Source organism: Pyxicephalus adspersus, chromosome 11 (assembly GCF_032062135.1).
Source record: "Pyxicephalus adspersus chromosome 11, UCB_Pads_2.0, whole genome shotgun sequence".
In the NCBI taxonomy this organism is placed as follows: Eukaryota; Metazoa; Chordata; class Amphibia; order Anura; family Pyxicephalidae; genus Pyxicephalus; species Pyxicephalus adspersus.
This window is the reverse complement of record NC_092868.1, coordinates 47619901-47636942: the sequence shown is the minus strand read 5'-3', so window position 1 is coordinate 47636942 and position 17042 is coordinate 47619901. Positions and strand designations below refer to the sequence as shown.

General features: G+C 41.3%; 1 protein-coding gene across 3 annotated transcripts in view; it reads left to right on the top strand.

The window, feature by feature from the left end:
• Positions 1-17042, top strand: part of LOC140340391 (uncharacterized) — a 68232-nt gene that overhangs the window by 13402 nt on the left and 37788 nt on the right. For all 3 annotated transcript variants that reach the window (XM_072425552.1, XM_072425553.1, XM_072425554.1), the window contains exons 2-5: positions 560-681; positions 10828-10890; positions 11367-11496; positions 12316-12406. In XM_072425552.1, coding sequence (XP_072281653.1) covers positions 633-681; positions 10828-10890; positions 11367-11496; positions 12316-12406 — 333 coding nt within the window. In that variant the 5' untranslated portion in view covers positions 560-632. The remainder of the gene's footprint in view (positions 1-559; positions 682-10827; positions 10891-11366; positions 11497-12315; positions 12407-17042) is intronic.

The following is a 17042-nucleotide window of genomic DNA, read 5'->3' as shown; positions in this document are numbered from 1 at the left end:
ATCCCTGCAATCCCCTTTCTGCGTGTAAGGAAGTTCCTGCTGATGATGAGGAGTACAAATACCTCACCGTAACAAGCAGCAGATCGTTTTACTGATGTCTTCAAAAGTTCTGTTTTAAATCAAAGACATAAATCTGATGTTGGTCTCTGAGCCTCTTTGCAAAATGTGCAAATCTACAAATTATATTGACACATTATGATACACTTACTGCCTGGTATGTGTGCCCTACTCCAACCATGTGAGGTTCATACTGTGCCTTGTTGTTACCTTCACCGGTGCCCCCATCTTCTTGGTCCAGCATCTTCCTAATTGAACCGTTGCGTAACGGGTGATGTAATTCCTGCACACTCATGCTAAAGTTACAGCACCTAGTTCGATAAAAAAAAGATGGTGCACAGGTAAAGTGGTTTTTGGCAGAAGAGACTTATGAAGTATTAGACTAACAACATTCCAAAGATCTCCTGATAAATCTGTGGCTAGAGCAGAAAAGCATATTATCAGGAAAGAAGCTTATATACTTTGCAGTTCTTGTATAACGTTCGTCTTTTCTTCTTTTCAGCTTCCTTTTCATGTTTCGTTAATGAGGACTGAAACACTGGACTCTAACCAGGATTAAGCAGAAGGCCCCCAACATGACCCACATTCCAATCGATCAGTCCAATCTGCCGCGGGTCAATGAAGGTTAGTGACCAAATCCGGATTGTGAAGTCCTTGGGGTGACCTTAAACTTTAGGGGCCAATCCAAACCACAGACTTGAAGAAGCCATCCTATGATTTATGTACTGGCTGACAGGTCTCCAAACGTGAAGGGCCACAGCGTGCCGTAGTTAGATCAGTGAACCCAACCAGGGTTCTTTCAGAAGTTGCTAAGGGTTCCCTGAGCAATAATCAATTTCTGCCTCCCTGACTGGCACTTAGGGTCTATTTGGCTATCTGTAAAGGTGACATTCTTCCTAGTGGCCAGCAATGTAAGAGGAATTCTTCCCATTGACCACTACACTAATGTACTCTGAGCTGTGGATATAGTAATTATAGAAGGGGTTCCTCCCTGTTAAAATGGTTTGTAAGCAGTGGGATAGAATATGGAGAGAACTGAGGGCTTATTAGGGGGACAACCAAAAGGGACAAAAGAAAGACAATGTTTCCCCTTCTGGTTGATCAATACCCCACTGCTTTGGCTGGTGGTGTCAAAAAAACTGTAATATGGAGGAGGAGTTGAACTGTGGATAGACTGTTCATGTACATAAACAATTGAGTGGAATCTGATCAGAGTTGCAATCACTTTTCTTTCCCAGGGAAGTTAATTGAAAAGGCAGAAGCTGTTGGTACAGCATTTTGGGAATTCTGACTGATGGATGTTTGGAATATAATTCAAATGATTTGATCAGGTGCAAAATTGGCAGCTTATCTGCTCACATGTTCTAGGTCAGAAGCATGGAGCAGACAGAACGTGGGTGGGGGAGTTTTATTGTATTAATGACAATATTATTAATTCGAGTTAATGAGTTTTTAGTTTCCTATAAAATAGCAAAAAAAAAATACTTTTGCTAATAACAAAATAGGGGTCTGTTTTAATAGTTTTCTTTCTCTTTTTTCTTTCTATGAAACTAATAAAGGGGGGCAGTAAACCTTAATAGATAGATCTTTACCCTACATGAGAATCACTATCCAGGTCTTAATGAACAATTAACTGCTGGCCATTTATAGCCATATATTACATTAATTTGACTATGATCATTAAAAGCAGCACAGGAGGATCCAGTAGGTGGAAACCAGGCTGTTTCTGCTCTGGGATAGATCACATTTTCAATGCAGTTTATTATGGAGGGACACAATAACTTTGTGATTCTAATTTATGATCGTATTGGGTGTATGGCCAGCATTAAATGCATTAGTAGACCATATTTATAAATTGTAGCCCACAGATTCTAGAACAGTTCTTTCTTTTGGACAATGATTACAAGCCTACAAAGCAGCATTCCTTATAGCTGTAGGTCATCGGCTGTGTTTCATTATGCCAGTGATTGATATGTACACACCATTCAACGGCAGCACCAGGATACAAACTGCTCCATGTTTAGATGGTGCGCTTCTTCTCATGTTACACATGTGCAAACAATCTTCTGTCCTTTTCACAGTCACTAAATCTAAGGCAAACATTTATAACCGCCACTGGCTGAGCTGTGCGGGTGGTGTGTGATGTGTTCATTGTGCTCTCTGAGGCCTGGTTCACACAAACTGGTTTGCTGCCAATTTTGCGATTGATCAATCCATTTGATATTCAAATTGTTTGGAAGTCCCAAAACACTGAATACATGTGGATGAGATCCCGCTTTCCTGGATAGAAATATTTGGAATTCTAAATGGATGTACTCAATTGTTCATACATGTGATACAACTTGTGCACTTTTTATTGACTTTTACCAACATGCCCAACCTATCCTAAACAGATTGGAACCCAAAAGTCTCCTACAATTGGTCTGCTTTGACTTCCCTCCAGATTTACTTGAGATCGCATTCCTAAAGTGAACATTTGCCCATGTGTACTAGCTGTACGGATCAGTTGTGTCTGAGAGTCATGTATTTGTATATAGATGCATTCAGACATCCATATGCAAAGCAGAGCAATGTTTGTAATTATCATTATGCACATGCAATATGTTCTACAAAAGGGCTTATACTAGAATCTAAATCTCTTGGAGAACCTTATCTTTGCCTATGCGTGGCATAGTAAATTGGTTCTCCTCTTCCCGCCCTAGCAGGAAAGAATGGTGGGTATGTATTGCTGGGTAGAAGAGTCCTTAGGGTCTTTTTTTTTACTTTGCCCTGCATGGGAAAGAAAATGGCACCATGCAATTATAACTATTGGGTGATAAGTCACCTAATACCTGACCATTGTTGCTCTTTTTTAAACTCGCACTATACCTTCCAGTTTCTAACTGAATACTGTGGTTGCATATTTTAACTACAGGGCTTTGTTAGTTGGGGTTGTTAAGCACACTCAGATGCTGTGGATGGTATTTAGGGTCAGGCAGCTATTAGACTTAAGGAAAGCTCTGACCCTCTTCATTCTTATTGGTTCTTTTAAATTGACATAGTCTCTGACCAATAGGACATGACTTTTCCAGGCGAGTCAAGATTTGCATATAACTTTAACTTGAATCTGCTGATCATTTCTCCACTTGGATTTGACTTATGGTTACTTTGCGTTTCTTTCATCTTATAGTCATTTTGATTTGCAATGGTTTAATTGCACAGAGCCTTCTGTACCTCCAAAGAGTCGTCATGACCATATACATTGGCCAAAATGTTTGCATCATCAATAAATAAAACCAAGAACATGTTGTCTTAGCAGGAATTTTGCATTTGAATCAGAATTTTGTTAAATAGTACCTGAAACTCTTTTGCATGGAGTGCAGATTTATTAGGGTGAGGTCTGAGCAAAACATTAGTAACCTTGAAAATAAAAACTCACGGTTTAAACTGACCCAGGGGGCACAGCTGGCTCCCATTGCATCTCCAGATTTCATCCTGGGTTATATCCTGTCAGAATGGTTCCCCCTGTGCCAAATCATTTATTCATGGCAGTATCTAGATCCCAGCCAGCAGAATGCACAGAGAATTTTCCCAGGTTCCAGGCACCACCCTCAGCAGTGCCTGGAGGGGTAGCTTGTCATATGACAGTAGGTTGTACTCCCACTGTGACCTTGTATGAACATCTTGGAGAAAGGGATTTTGTAAAGTTCCAGTAACGGACCCTTATCATTTGATATATGTAAGATACCATTACTGACCTCTGATTGTTATATTGCCTGTGTCATGGCTGATGGATTTGGTAGGTTCTGATTCACTGATCCAAAAACTATGCAGACTTCACTTGCTGCATTTGTGTTCCAGGTCACTGACTTGGAAAATACTGAAATCAGAGTAGCCATCTAGGTAGAGGGAGGTCAGCAATGGTGGCCTATGTATTTGTCTGATAGGTTTCTTTTTTCTTATGAGTTGAGTTGTTGAGTCAATGAAATGTAATAGAATAACTCAACAGCATTCCTACCAGCAGGATAAGAATCCATGTGTAAGGATAAGGCGCTTTCCTCCAATCAGATTCAGGCTATGGGTTTTGGTGATCTCTCTCTCTCTCTGTCTGTGAACCTGATTGGTGAATTTTATCACTCCTATACATTTATTTCATAAGCTGCAACAAATTGCTCACTTCTTCAACATGGCTCTGGCAGGATGCTGTAATGTTTACTTAAATGAAGCTAACTGGTAATTTCAGGGTGGTAAAGGTGTTCATCTTGTAGACAATGTTTATAAAACACACAGATCTGGTTGTGTACACACTAATAAGTTAAGAGCTATTTACAGATGAAAAGTTAATTGGCGTTGTTGAGCTCCATGATATTTATTCACTGGCCACCTGCGGAGAAAGATAACATGGAGAGGTTTATACAGGGCAGAGATGAGATGAATACATAGAGGTTCATGGATGGCTACAGGCGAATATTCATGGTGTCTCATTGTCTTCCTTCTCTATTAAATCTGCGTGTCTATTGTACATCTCCTTCCTTTTCTCTCTCATCTCCTTTCCTTTCATCTCTCCCTTCTTGTTCTCTCTATTTAATCTGTGTGTGTTCATCTCTTTCTTTCCTTACCTCCCTACACTCTCTCTCTCTGTCTTGCGCTCCCTCTCTTGCGCTCCCTCCCTCTCTATTGCGCTCACTCTCCTTCTCTCTCTCTTGCACTCATGCTCTCTCTCTCTCTCACTTTCTCTTTCTCTCTCTTGCGCTTGTGCTCTCTTTCTCTCTCTTGCGCTCGTGCTCTCTCTCTCTTGTGCTTGTGCTCCCTTTCTCTCTCTCTCTTGCGCTCATGCTCCCTCTCTCTCATCTCTGTCTCTTGCGCTCCCTTTCTCTCTCTCTGTCTTGCGCTCCCTTTCTCTCTCTCTCTCTCTTGCACTCGCGCTCCCTCTCTCTCTCTCTTGCGCTCGTGCTCCCTCTCTCTCTTCTCTCTCTCTTTCTCTCTCTTGCTCTCGCGCTCCCTCTTTCTCCCTCTCTTCTGCGCTCCCTCCCTCTATCTCTTGCGCTCGCGCTTACTCTATCTCTTGCGCTCGCGCTCCCTCTCTCTCTTGCGCTCCCTCTCTCTCTTGCGCTCCCCCTCTCTCTCTTGTGCTTGCGCTCCCTCTCTCTTTCCCTCTCACGTTCACGCTTCCTTTCTCTCTCTTGCAATCACGCCCCCTCTCTCTCTTGCGCTCGCCCCCTCTACCTCTTGCTCTGCCCCCTCTCTCTCTTGCGCTCTCTCTCTCTTGAGCTCGTGCTCTCTCTCGCGCGCTCCCTCTCTCTTTCTTGTGCTCGCTCTCTTTCTCTCTCTCTCTCGTGATCACGCTCTCTCCCTCTCTTGCGATCACCCTCCCTCCCTCTCCTGCACTCGAGCTCCCTCTCTCTCCCTTGTGCTCGCACTCTCTCTCAGTTCCCTCTCTTGCGCTAGCGCTCCCTCTCACTCGCTCTTTTGCTCTCTTTTTTTTTTTTTTCGTTGTACCTCTTTTTACTCCCCCTCCCTCCCCTAGACTTACTTTTGATTTCTTTCCCTCTATGAGCTATCACATTCTCCCTTCCTTCCTCCTCTGTGACATCTTTAGCAGACTAATATTTGGTTACAACTTTTCAGTTAATGGTTTATTTTTTATGTTATGGTTTTTTTTCTTTGTCGCGTGAGAGGAAGAGAGGCCATCAAATTCCTTTGCTGACCTCATAAAGTCTTCTTTTCCTCTATTCAGTGGTAGCAAAGTTTATTCAGACATTTGATAAGCGTCTTTATTACCCCAGGGAATATTTATGGTAAAAAAGTAACCTCAAATAAACGTAAATTTCCTTTTAAACTTCAGTTTCAGTCCCTATTTGTCAGCAGGGTCTCCACTGGAGAAGATCTATCTAACTATCATGGGAGAATCTGGGTGATCCAGCAAACCTGGAATGGATCTGGTCCAGGATTTAAAACCTTTGCAAACAGCAAATTATTTTTTAAAAAAAAATCACATTACTGTAAGGTTGTTTTGATCGTTGTGCCCCAAGTGTAGGTGATCCTATAAGATACAAATTTTAATAATTTTCTTGCTAATCTGGTTAGTTGAGTAATAAATAGGAGGCTTGTTGAGACTTGACACAGAGTGTCGTATTAATCAGGAAAGATTAGTTCTGCACGCTTGGTATTTGGGAATTATTTTTAGAGTTTTACAAAGACCAGTGATGGTCTATATCATGATTTAACCAGGGTTCCTCCAGAGGTTCCCAGGGATTCCTTGAGCAATTTGTGACTCTCCGATCAGTTTAAGTGACACCAATCATCATCACCAATCTGTAAGGGTGACATTCTTTCCAATTGCCAGCTATATAGGCGACATTCTTCCAATTTACCACTCTGAGCTGTGGATATAGAATTATAGAAGGGGTTCCCTGAAGACCTGAAAGTTATTTCAAGGGTTCCTCTGTTGTTGAGCAACACTGATCTGGATGAAACCCCGCAGCAAAAGTTCAGATAATAATTTGCTCAAATTTGGCAGTGAAGTATAATTGCTGATTGGTCACCATCATCTTTTACCATAGACCTAAAAGCTGTTTATTTGGCTACAAAACTATTTATATGTAAACCTAATCACTGATCCCTCTTATAAAACGTGTTAAATCGTATTCAAATGTCATTTTCAGTATTTTTTAAATTTTAAGTTTATATTGTAGAATACCAGGTAATCCCACCATCAAGGTTCCTGTTCAGCACTTCTTGCTGTAGGATGACTATGGCTTTGACTCTCAATGGAATTCCTGGTAATGGATTATAATAGGGATATGGTATATTTTTTTTATTCCTTGCTATTCCAAAAAGCAATGGTATGGCACCACTACAGATAAAAAAATCAACAAAAAAGCATATTTTTCAAAAACTTTACAAATTCACTTGTTGCTGTGTCATTTTTAGGATTTTTGGTGAAGTTGGTGAATCCCCATTCAGTTGCTTTGAAGAAGCATGGTGGTGTCGGCCAATTAACTGTTGGCTGGCAAGCTGTCACGTGCTCAGGAAAGTCTAAGCCAGTGGTCACCAACCTTTCGGACCTCACGGACCATTAAGTCTACAGAATCCTAACCACCCAATTTGGGGGAGCCGTGTGTCACTCAGAGAGGAGGAAACTTCCTCCGGGGGTTACGTCCTGATGCCAGAACCCCCACTCTCCCATTGCAGGCTTAGACCTGCTTTCTAAATTTCGGTGGGGGATGAACAAAGTTGTGTTTAGCAAACAGATCTGAATCTGCGATGGGAGAGTGGGTGAGTTGTGTCTATACAGGGAACAGAGCCGCGCACCAGCGTTTGGCGACCACTGGTCTAAGCCACATGTTCTCCTCCATTTACAGGGCTTCTCTACCTAAAGATCTTGGTTCTTCGTTGAATACACAATATGGCTCGACGTATAAATGAATTGCAGCTCAGAACAATAAATCTTGGGTTTAATTGTTTGTTCTCCATTATAAACATTGTCCTACGTGGCCATCTCCGAATCAGGTGCCAGGGCTCAGTACAATATAGAGAAATGGGCACTCATTACCACACATTGCACTGTCCCTTTAAATTGAACCGTAAAAGCATAAACTGCACATATCATGGTTTCTTGTATTCTTGGCTGATCTTCACAATGAATAATCTCCATTCTTGAATATTCATCTTTTGCTTTGCATAACACAGATGCAAGGACATCTATAAAAGTACATTTGAAATGCAAAAGAGTACACATAAATGCCTGGAAAAAAATACACAAGAGCCATTATTAGGGGCCCCTCTCTTAAATGTTATATTATGGAATAACTTGGTGTTACAAGAGAAGCTGGGACATGGGTGGGAACACCCAAAACTCCCTTGTGTATTAGAGCAATCATGGAAGAAACTTCTGAATGTTATAAAGTTTAGGAAGCCAGGGACTGAGCATGCAGGCTGCATTTATAACTAAAACCTATTAGTTGTGGTGGGGTTACCCTTTAAGGATCTAACAGGAATGCAGTGATATGTGTGAAGATTGGGAGGGAGGGTGAGACAAATGAGATAATTTACTTTCTAGTTTACAAATAAAGTCCGCTCTTTGGGAAACATGCAGTTTAATTGAGTGTCTTGGCAGCACTATTCATTCCATGATCTCATTGCGATCCCTTGTGTAACACGGGTGCTTAGTCCATTACTGGGGCCTTTCAGTTTGTCATCTTCACCATGACCTCACCGAACATCTGCCGGTCTGTACAAGGGCCCTGTGTGTGCAGAAGCAGCTCTCTACCCTTTCCTGCTCCTTTCTCTTGTACGGCAGGCGCTGCTTTTTAAAGTGATAATAAATAGAATTCCCCATAGAAAGACCAGTTTTAGCAGAAGCAATTACTTTCTTAATATGTTTCTGTTCCTAGTCAATTTGTTAAGTTGACCTTTTGGAAAACAAAAAATGAGCAGCAGCACTACAGAAAAATGTTATTATTCCATTGTGTATCTATTCTGAAAAATACAACGCGTTTCACGGGCCAAAACAATCCCCCTTCATCAGGGCTATATATCTATTTCACTGATCTGATTACAATAGCCAGCAGAGCTACCAGCAGCAGTTATTTTAGGAAAAAATGTGTCTGTCAGGGCAGAGTCTACCAAAAATCCCCTCCATCACAAACATACCCATCTGTGCTCATCTATCTATGGTCTCTAATGGTGCGGGGCTTATGGTATTGGGGAGTATATGAACTTCCCCCATGACAGTGCTTGAGTCTAATTGGCGAGGCTTTGGGGTAAAAGTGATGTTCCCCACCCCAGTTGGATTCTTGCAGTAGGGAGGCAGCAACGGGGCATAGATAAACGACACATGGCTTGGGCAACGGGTGCTATTTGGAGACCCAAAATGGGCAGAAGACTCTTTGGTAGCTGTTATGGAGGATTGAAATCAATCGCACCAGGTGAGCATTGTTTTTTTTTTAAGTCAGCTGACTCTTAGGCAACATACATATTCTGTGTTTTTACTCCCTAAAATGATCTTTTCAGCTGAAAATCCAGCATCTCTAAAGCTGTTCCCACACATCACTCTAAGTGATCTACCCCCTGAATTGTGAAATGGAGTAATAAAGAAAAGCCATTGTGTTGCATCATAAAGCAGGAAGCACAAATGGACAAGACTTCTTCATATTCCTCTTTACATGGAATTCAGGAATGGAGATATGAACTTCTGTATTCTACACTGACAATAGCACTACTGCTTCTCTCTGCACCCCATGTAGCCAGCCCCATCCACATCTACATGGTATGCCAGCTGCCATTCTAAAGAGTTGCAGTGTTTGTTGATTAAGTTTCATGATGAAGTAAGATGATGTAGCAGAGCTAGAAATCCACCCTTCTAATTGCCCCGGGGGTAACTGGTATTTATATAGGTGGTATATTTCCAAACCTCTAATTTCTAGCACCGCGCCGCTGACACGCAGTTATTTAATAAGCACGTACTTTCACAATAAGATGTCAATAGAGCTACACAAACAGAGGAGGTCACCTGCCCGGTCTTGTATGCAGCACTGAATATACGTCTGTCTGATAACATGAGTCAGGTATTGTCTGAGCTGCGTTGAGGAATTCCTTCTGCTGCTAAAGCATTTGTGGTTTAGAGTTCGTTTGCCATTCTTTGTTTTTTAAAGCTGTGGAGTTTTTTTTAACACTGTGGCATGACCATGCCTTTGTGCCCTATAATAATAATAACCATGTTTTTTTGCAAATTTAAGCACAGGGTATTGTGTAAACCCCAAATCTCTTTTACAGCATTTTTGGGATCATTTTGGGTTTTCTGCAGCAAATCATATTTTGTAAGATTCTTCTTGTTCCAGGCTTTAAACCTAAGATGCATCATCTAAAATAGCAGGATCTGAAGTTATACACAGAGCAGGCTAATTGTAAACCGGCAAATTAGCGTTGTCAGCTTGTAACCGGAAAAGATGTTATTGGCAGAATCTACACAGTGCTCAGCCTAGAAATTGTTTTAAGCTGGGTGGAAAGAAATTGTGGACCAGTGGCAGCCCCTGTATTGTGACCCAACTCCTTAGTAACCACCTACTTGCAGTATTCCCAGCAAATTGGTCCTGGCTAGTCTAAAGGGAACTCAACTGAAGAATGCACAGGTACCACAAGGTTTCTGTTCATGTATGACAGTGTTTTGTAGCCTTTTAAACATGTGGGAACCCTTGAAATAATTTGTGGATTACCAGGGAACCCCTTCTATAATTACTATATCCACAGCTCACAGTACATTAGCATGGTGATTTGTGAGAAGAATTCCTTGCTGGCCATTGGTAAGAATGTCACCTTTACCGATAGCCAAAAAAATCATTGGTGTCACTTAAACTGATGAGAGTAACTCTGAAAGTAACTCTAGAATTCCACGGAGCCTTGGTTGTGAAATTCTGATTTATGGAAATGTTTGAGTATACAGCTTGGTGGATTCTCTTTAATGGTTAATCTTCCCATAAAGCATCACAAATAATCCAATAACAATTCACAAAGCATTATTAGGTGGTATCTTGATTTTATCCCCTTGGCTGAAATTTTATCAGTTTATTTATTAAACAGAAATTAAATGTCACTTTTAAAAAAACAATAATATACTTCTCCTGATGTAGTATCTTTGTAAATTGAGTCTGCTTTCTTGATTGATTAGTATAAGTAAGCATCTATGTAAAGTCTTGGCTTTTGTTTATTATAAATAAGTAATGGCCTCCATATATTAGGTATATAACACGTATGGCCTTCTGTAATAGTTTTATGTTTGTGTCTTTGCAGTATGCCGGGACTTTGCAGTTCTGGAAGACGGGGCCTTGGCACACTGCTTGCAGGAACAAGAAAGTAAGTTAAGCCTTTGGACCAAAGACAGTGACACTGAACATTTCACACCTCCTGATTATGGTGAACAACATTTAAATTTGTTTTAAGGGACTCAAAAAAATAATATACCTGTGGGTTGGGTGGATGTCTCTTCTTTACAGGGCGCTACAGTTGTTCCCTTTTTCTGGTACCTCACTATTGTTAGTGTCTCATTAACTACTTTGCTATGACCTTTCTATGTACTATATGCTGCCCATTACAGACAATACACTTATTGGACTCTCCTTTATTTTAGAGATCCCTAGTTGCTCTACGATTATTACATAGCTGTGCCATCAACTGGCAAATACCAGAATGGTCAATGGGTGACTCCCCATTTTACTACATAGGGGTCACAGCCATAACAAAAATGGATTTGCATTTTTTAGAAAACTTGTTTTTCATAAGAATTTTGCGTTTGTGAACATTTCTTACTCTTCCCATTATATTCTTCTTAGTTGAGCAGCATTATGCCTCCAATGTCCGCAAGAATAAGCTAGTCCAGAAGGACATCCGTATAGCCAAGAAACTCCAGGATGAAGAAGATCAGCAGAGCAAAGTCTTCAGCCTGGAGCAACAGAAACAAATGTGAGTATATGATCTGTTTCTGTTTAGAAATCTGTTTGGGGGGTACAAACATTTGAAATGTGGTACAAGAACAATATGACAACTCAGTAAGCAAAAGTAGGGTAATGAGGCTATAATTGTAGACTTTATTGGTTGGCGTAAATATATTTAGCAATGGTCGCCAACCAGTAGTCCGCAAGAAAATTTGGGTGGTTCGTGGCTCTGGCCCGTGCACCCCCAGCGGGGTCCTTCTCCTGACCCCGCTAATCAAGTCCTCTGTATGGACACAACCCGCCCACTCTTCCATCGCAGGCTCAGACCTGCTTGCTAAACATTCTAGGGGGAAAGTAGCACAGGGCTGTGTTGCATCCACAGCACGTACTGTCCCCCCTGGATGTTTAGCAAGCAGGCTTGAGCCTGTGATGAGAGAGTGAGTTGGAGTAGGTGCTGTACCTAAAACTCTGCTGTGCATGCCTCTACCTAATGCATTCTGTGGATCTGGGCTTTATGCACCTTCCTAGCTGCTCTGCTCTGAATATTAGACCATAAGTCATCAGCTTAACAATCATCAGGGGGCAGCTCTGACATTAGGAGCAAAGCTCTGCTTCTCTACAAAGCTGCCTGCCCTCATAAAGATGTACAGCCTAGTACAAGACATGGTATGTCAGCAATGGGGTGTAGATTAGCTGCAGGGAGCCTATGGGCAATACTGGTGACTAGTCTTCTACTTGCATTTTCTAGCACAATTTCCAAGGTTCAGGTGCTTTTTAAAGATTAATTTAGTGTGTATAACATGTTCCTATCATGAATTCTCAATGATAAATTGTCTTGTGTCCACAGTGAGGAATTAGACTCGGAGTATGCCCGAGCTGTACAGGAAGAGCTACAGAGGAAAGCACAGGAATGCCTTCAGAGAGAAGAGGAAGATAAGGTAATGCAACCTAAAATTCTTTATCTTAATGTGAAGTATTAAGCTGTATTTATTTATTTGTAGTATTAATATTATTATTTATATAGCATGAACATTTTATGCAGCGCTGTATAAAGTCCATAGTCATTTTACTAGCAGTCCCTCAAAGGAGCTCACAATCTAATGTCCCTACCTCAGTAATTTGTCTTTAATACATATTTTGGGGGGAAGCCATTTAACCTAACTGCATGTTTTTGGGATGTGGGAGGAAACCCACACAGACAAGACACTATCTGCAAACTCCATGCAGATAGTGTCCTGGCCAAGATTCCAACCTGGGACCCAGCGCTGCAGAGACCAGTGTGCTAACCTCTGAGGCACCGTGCTGCCCTATCTGTACCCATTGAGCCTCTTTTACTGAAGTTCTTCAAAACTGGAAAAGATAGATAATCATAGAAGGTCCTAGGTGATCCAACAAACCTGAAAAGGTTTCTAAAATTTTGTGCAAATGTGCTGTTATAATTGTTTGCACAAAATTGGAATTGCATGACCGCAATTGCACTGAATTTTTATAATTCTGTGTCCAGCTTTGAAAACATTGGCCATCTATCTTAGCAACCAATTATTAAGAAATCCATTCCAGGTTTGTTGGATCACCTGGGTTCCCAATGATGGTCTATCTTCTCCAATCCAAAAGAACTTTAGTAAGTCAGGCCCATGGTATTTAAAGGTAATTTCCTGGCTGATATAAAAAAGGCACAGAATAATGCAACATAATCCATAAATATATCAGATGTATTTTTTGTGAGGGGTGCAAGTACAAGAATTTTACTTTTATCATTTGCACAGCAGAGCACAAGGTAAAGTAGAAGCGGTACAAGCAATCAGTAATTATTTCAAAGAATAGATTTGACATTCCATTGAATATAAAAATAGAATCTAACTCTAAGTTTTCTAATTAATGTTTGATTGATATATCAATTGAAGATTCATCAGGAATTCTGATTTTTGTGTGCTCAATGCTAATACTAATTCTGGCCACCAAAAACGTAACTCAGGGAGTCAGGGAAGGCGGCAGCATACAGTAGATAAAGAAGGGGGCTGTTTAATAGGTGCACATGGGGCAATTAGGTAATTGATTAAGATATGGATCACTTAATTTCCAATGGTCAGCATCAGAACAGAACTTTAAAGTTCACTTTTATTAAAACCTAAAAAAGGTTTATTTTTAACTGGTAACTTTTCCTAATTTGCCATTTCAGATATAAACTGACTTTGGCAGAATTGTTTTTTAAAACATCACGCAGATCAGCCACCCTGGGGATTTCCAAAGCAAATGGAATGTAACTTCCAAAGAATTAAACGGAGGTGCTACAAAAATGTAGTTTGCTTACCCAGGAGGCTTTGCAGGTCTAAAAGTAAACTCATAATTCTCTCTAGACATTTTCTTGGTAAGAGATGTCATCTTCTCGAGCTCAGGCAAATTCTGCTGTCGGGGTGCCAGATCCCAGCTGCCTGCACAAACAGATCTGCCTTATACACTGAGCCAGTGAGGACGAGGGGAGTGTGGGTTTGTGGTCTATGGGTGTCTCAACATATTCCACCTCTGGCAACTAAGCCACAAAGGGAAAAATATCTCAACTGTTTGGATCTTCTAAGCATTTATGGTCAGTAAAAGCAGAGCTGCAGGATCATCTAACAGTGGTATGCAGAAACAGACCTCCCAGGCTGCATGAGATACATACCTGAAGTCTAGGTGTAAAATTTAGTTTTTGTGCCCTGTGGCTTATTTTTGAAAGATGCTGGCTGGGAGAAGGGACCACCCATGTCAATGCGGTTTGATGTGTGTGCTGGTATCAGTTCTATATCCACACTCCAAGTTGGGTGTTGAAAAGGACTATACCTTTTTTTTTAAATTGGAATTAAACCATCAAAGAAAAAAATTTGTGACCAGGCCGGTCCTTTATTGCAGGTGGGACTGGAGAAGATTGTAAACTGGGGCGTAAGTTTATTTTATTGGAGAAGGGACATTGTTTTCTGCAATATGAACCCTACCTGCACACATTTGTTCTTTTTTAATAGGGGACAACCTGAGCCAACTTTTCCAGGGCTTTAATTGACAAAATAGCAGAGGTGGAGGGAGTTGATTTTTTTTTCATTTCCCTGTATTTATATTATGCCAGCATATTACACAGCCCTTACAAAGTCCATAGTAATGTCACTAGATGTCCCTCATAGGAGCTCACAATCTAATGTCCCTACCTCATCTGTCCCTACCTACATCTCACCTCGTCATATGTCATTAACACAATCCAAGGCCAATTTTGAGAAGAAACAGTTACCCTAACTGCATGTTTTTGGGATGTTGGGAAAGACTGGGGTGCCCAGAGGAAACCCACCCAAACACAGGGAGAACATACAAACTGGCTGGGATTTGAACCTGGGACCTAGTGTTGCAAAGGTTAGAGTGCTAACCCCTGAGCCACGTTGCTGCCCTATGCTGTGTATTTGGAGCTCCCACTCAGCATTTGCCCATTTATCTCTGCTGCCTTTATGGTGATTAGTGGTCCGTTCAGTTGTGTGGGGTCCCCAGAAGCTGCTATTTTTTTCTTTTTTCTGATGGCTCAGTGGATCGCACACCAGGGGGCTACGGACAGATCCTATTTTAGGAAGAAATTGCCACTGGAGCAAGTTATCTGGCTGTAAGTGGGATCAGATTTTCCTTATAGACTCTGCTTGACCAAATCTGATAAACTTAATAATCTTTTTAAATTTAATAATCATTTAAATGAAATGTCCATCTGATGTTTAAAGCCTTTTAGTTTAAATCCAGCAAACTCATTTCAGGTGTAGTAAAACAAAGGCTATGGAAAATGATTACAGTTTGTAACGGGCAAGAATAAAAATGTCTATCCACTGCCAGCAGCTGCAGAGTGGGAATTTGGATCTTTGTGCAGAAGCATTGATCACTCAAAAACTGTAGCTCCTTAATCTTCCTAATTGGAGAACACTGGCACTGACTGAGCATGGGGACTATGGGGACAAACTTCTATAGAGAGACCATTTCTTCCTTGAGATCCATGGTATTACTCTGCAATACAGAAAACCAATTTTAAGACATTGAACACCTTTTGTTTTGGTTAAAAATGGAATGTATTTAGCTAATGTTAACCAAAAGTTTAAAAGTAAACCCATGACTTTCCCAATTTGAACTTTCATATGTCCATCCCAGTTGGCTACTCATGCATCAGCATGGTAAATTATTTCATTGGTAGTCTCCCGTTGCCGCTTGGTTCCATCAGAACTCTTACTTGGTTGGCCTAATGGAGCATGGCTTCCAGGTCTTTGGTTGCATTTGGCCAATAATTTTGGTATTCTTCACAGGCAGTGGGCATTTCTTCGCTGGAACTTGATGGGCAAAAGCAAAGGTGGGGTCACTGGGAGGAAAGTTTGGGTTGGATATCAGTGATGTGGTGAAATATTGTACCAAGAATGGGTTTTTGCAGTGCAATTGACTCGCCATCTATAGATTCGCCATCTTTGAATAGGGCAAGTAGTTGCACTTTAGGGGTGGGCTGACCACAAGACTTTATGGCCATTTAAAGCGTGTATTAAAAAACGTAGCTGGTGCTGGGCTTTAAGGTTGCCTTGGCATCAGAAGTAATACTTTGGGTTTATCATGGTTTGTTTTGTAAGGATAACCTCCCCCATGCTTCCCATTCTATGTGCTCATTCTTCCGAGCCGCACATTTTGAAACGTTTTCCTAATTTAGCGCCAACTCTTTTCTCCGAGGATGGATGGGTCCTGTCAGTGCGTGGGAGTCAGTTTATGGAACAGGTCAAGCAGCTGGGAGCGTCTGAGTCACTCTGCAGTTCTGGAAATGCCACCCTAATCTGGAATCTGTTTACCTGCAAATTTTCATGGCGTATAGGTGACCGGCTAATGTTGTGGTTACTGCCAATGACACAGACCTGTCAAGCCAATCCTAGCTTCTCATTTGGAGTGATCGCCATTTGGTGCTGATTGATGCCATCAAAGTGTGAAAATGTTGAGGGAGAGGAAGCCGATGGATGTAGAAATTGTGCTGTATGCAAATCCTGACTTTTGGAAACGTCTAAAAACTCCACAATGCTTAAAGAGTAAATGGACACGCTGCCAAATACCAGTTGATATGGCACCTTATTGTACCTCCTGTCCTACAGAAAATGTATCAATATATCCAACCAAAATGCTTGCAAGTATTGCGTGCAAGTGCAATGCCAGTTTAAAGATTTCCATTTGGTGGACTGGAAATTGCAGCTTTGGAGTAAAGAGCTCTGATGATGTCACACCGACATTATTGGTTTATTAGAGGTTCTGTTCTTTAGTAGATACCATGCATGTGTCAGTGATCAGCCACGCGCTTATATAGGAGAATGATTAGCCTCTCTGGGAGACTCATGGGCTGACATTTTTGCTGTGGTAGGGAGAAACTATAAGAGAATACCAGCACACACAGCCTTCCATGCACTGGTATAAAAACCTGCAACGACAATTTTTTTTCAGCCATTCTCACCCAGGGTTCTGTAGAACCTTACTGTTACTCCAGAGGTTGCCAGGGGTTCCTTGAGCTACGGCTGACTGTTATTCTGGCTTCCATTTCCTCCTAAATTTTGC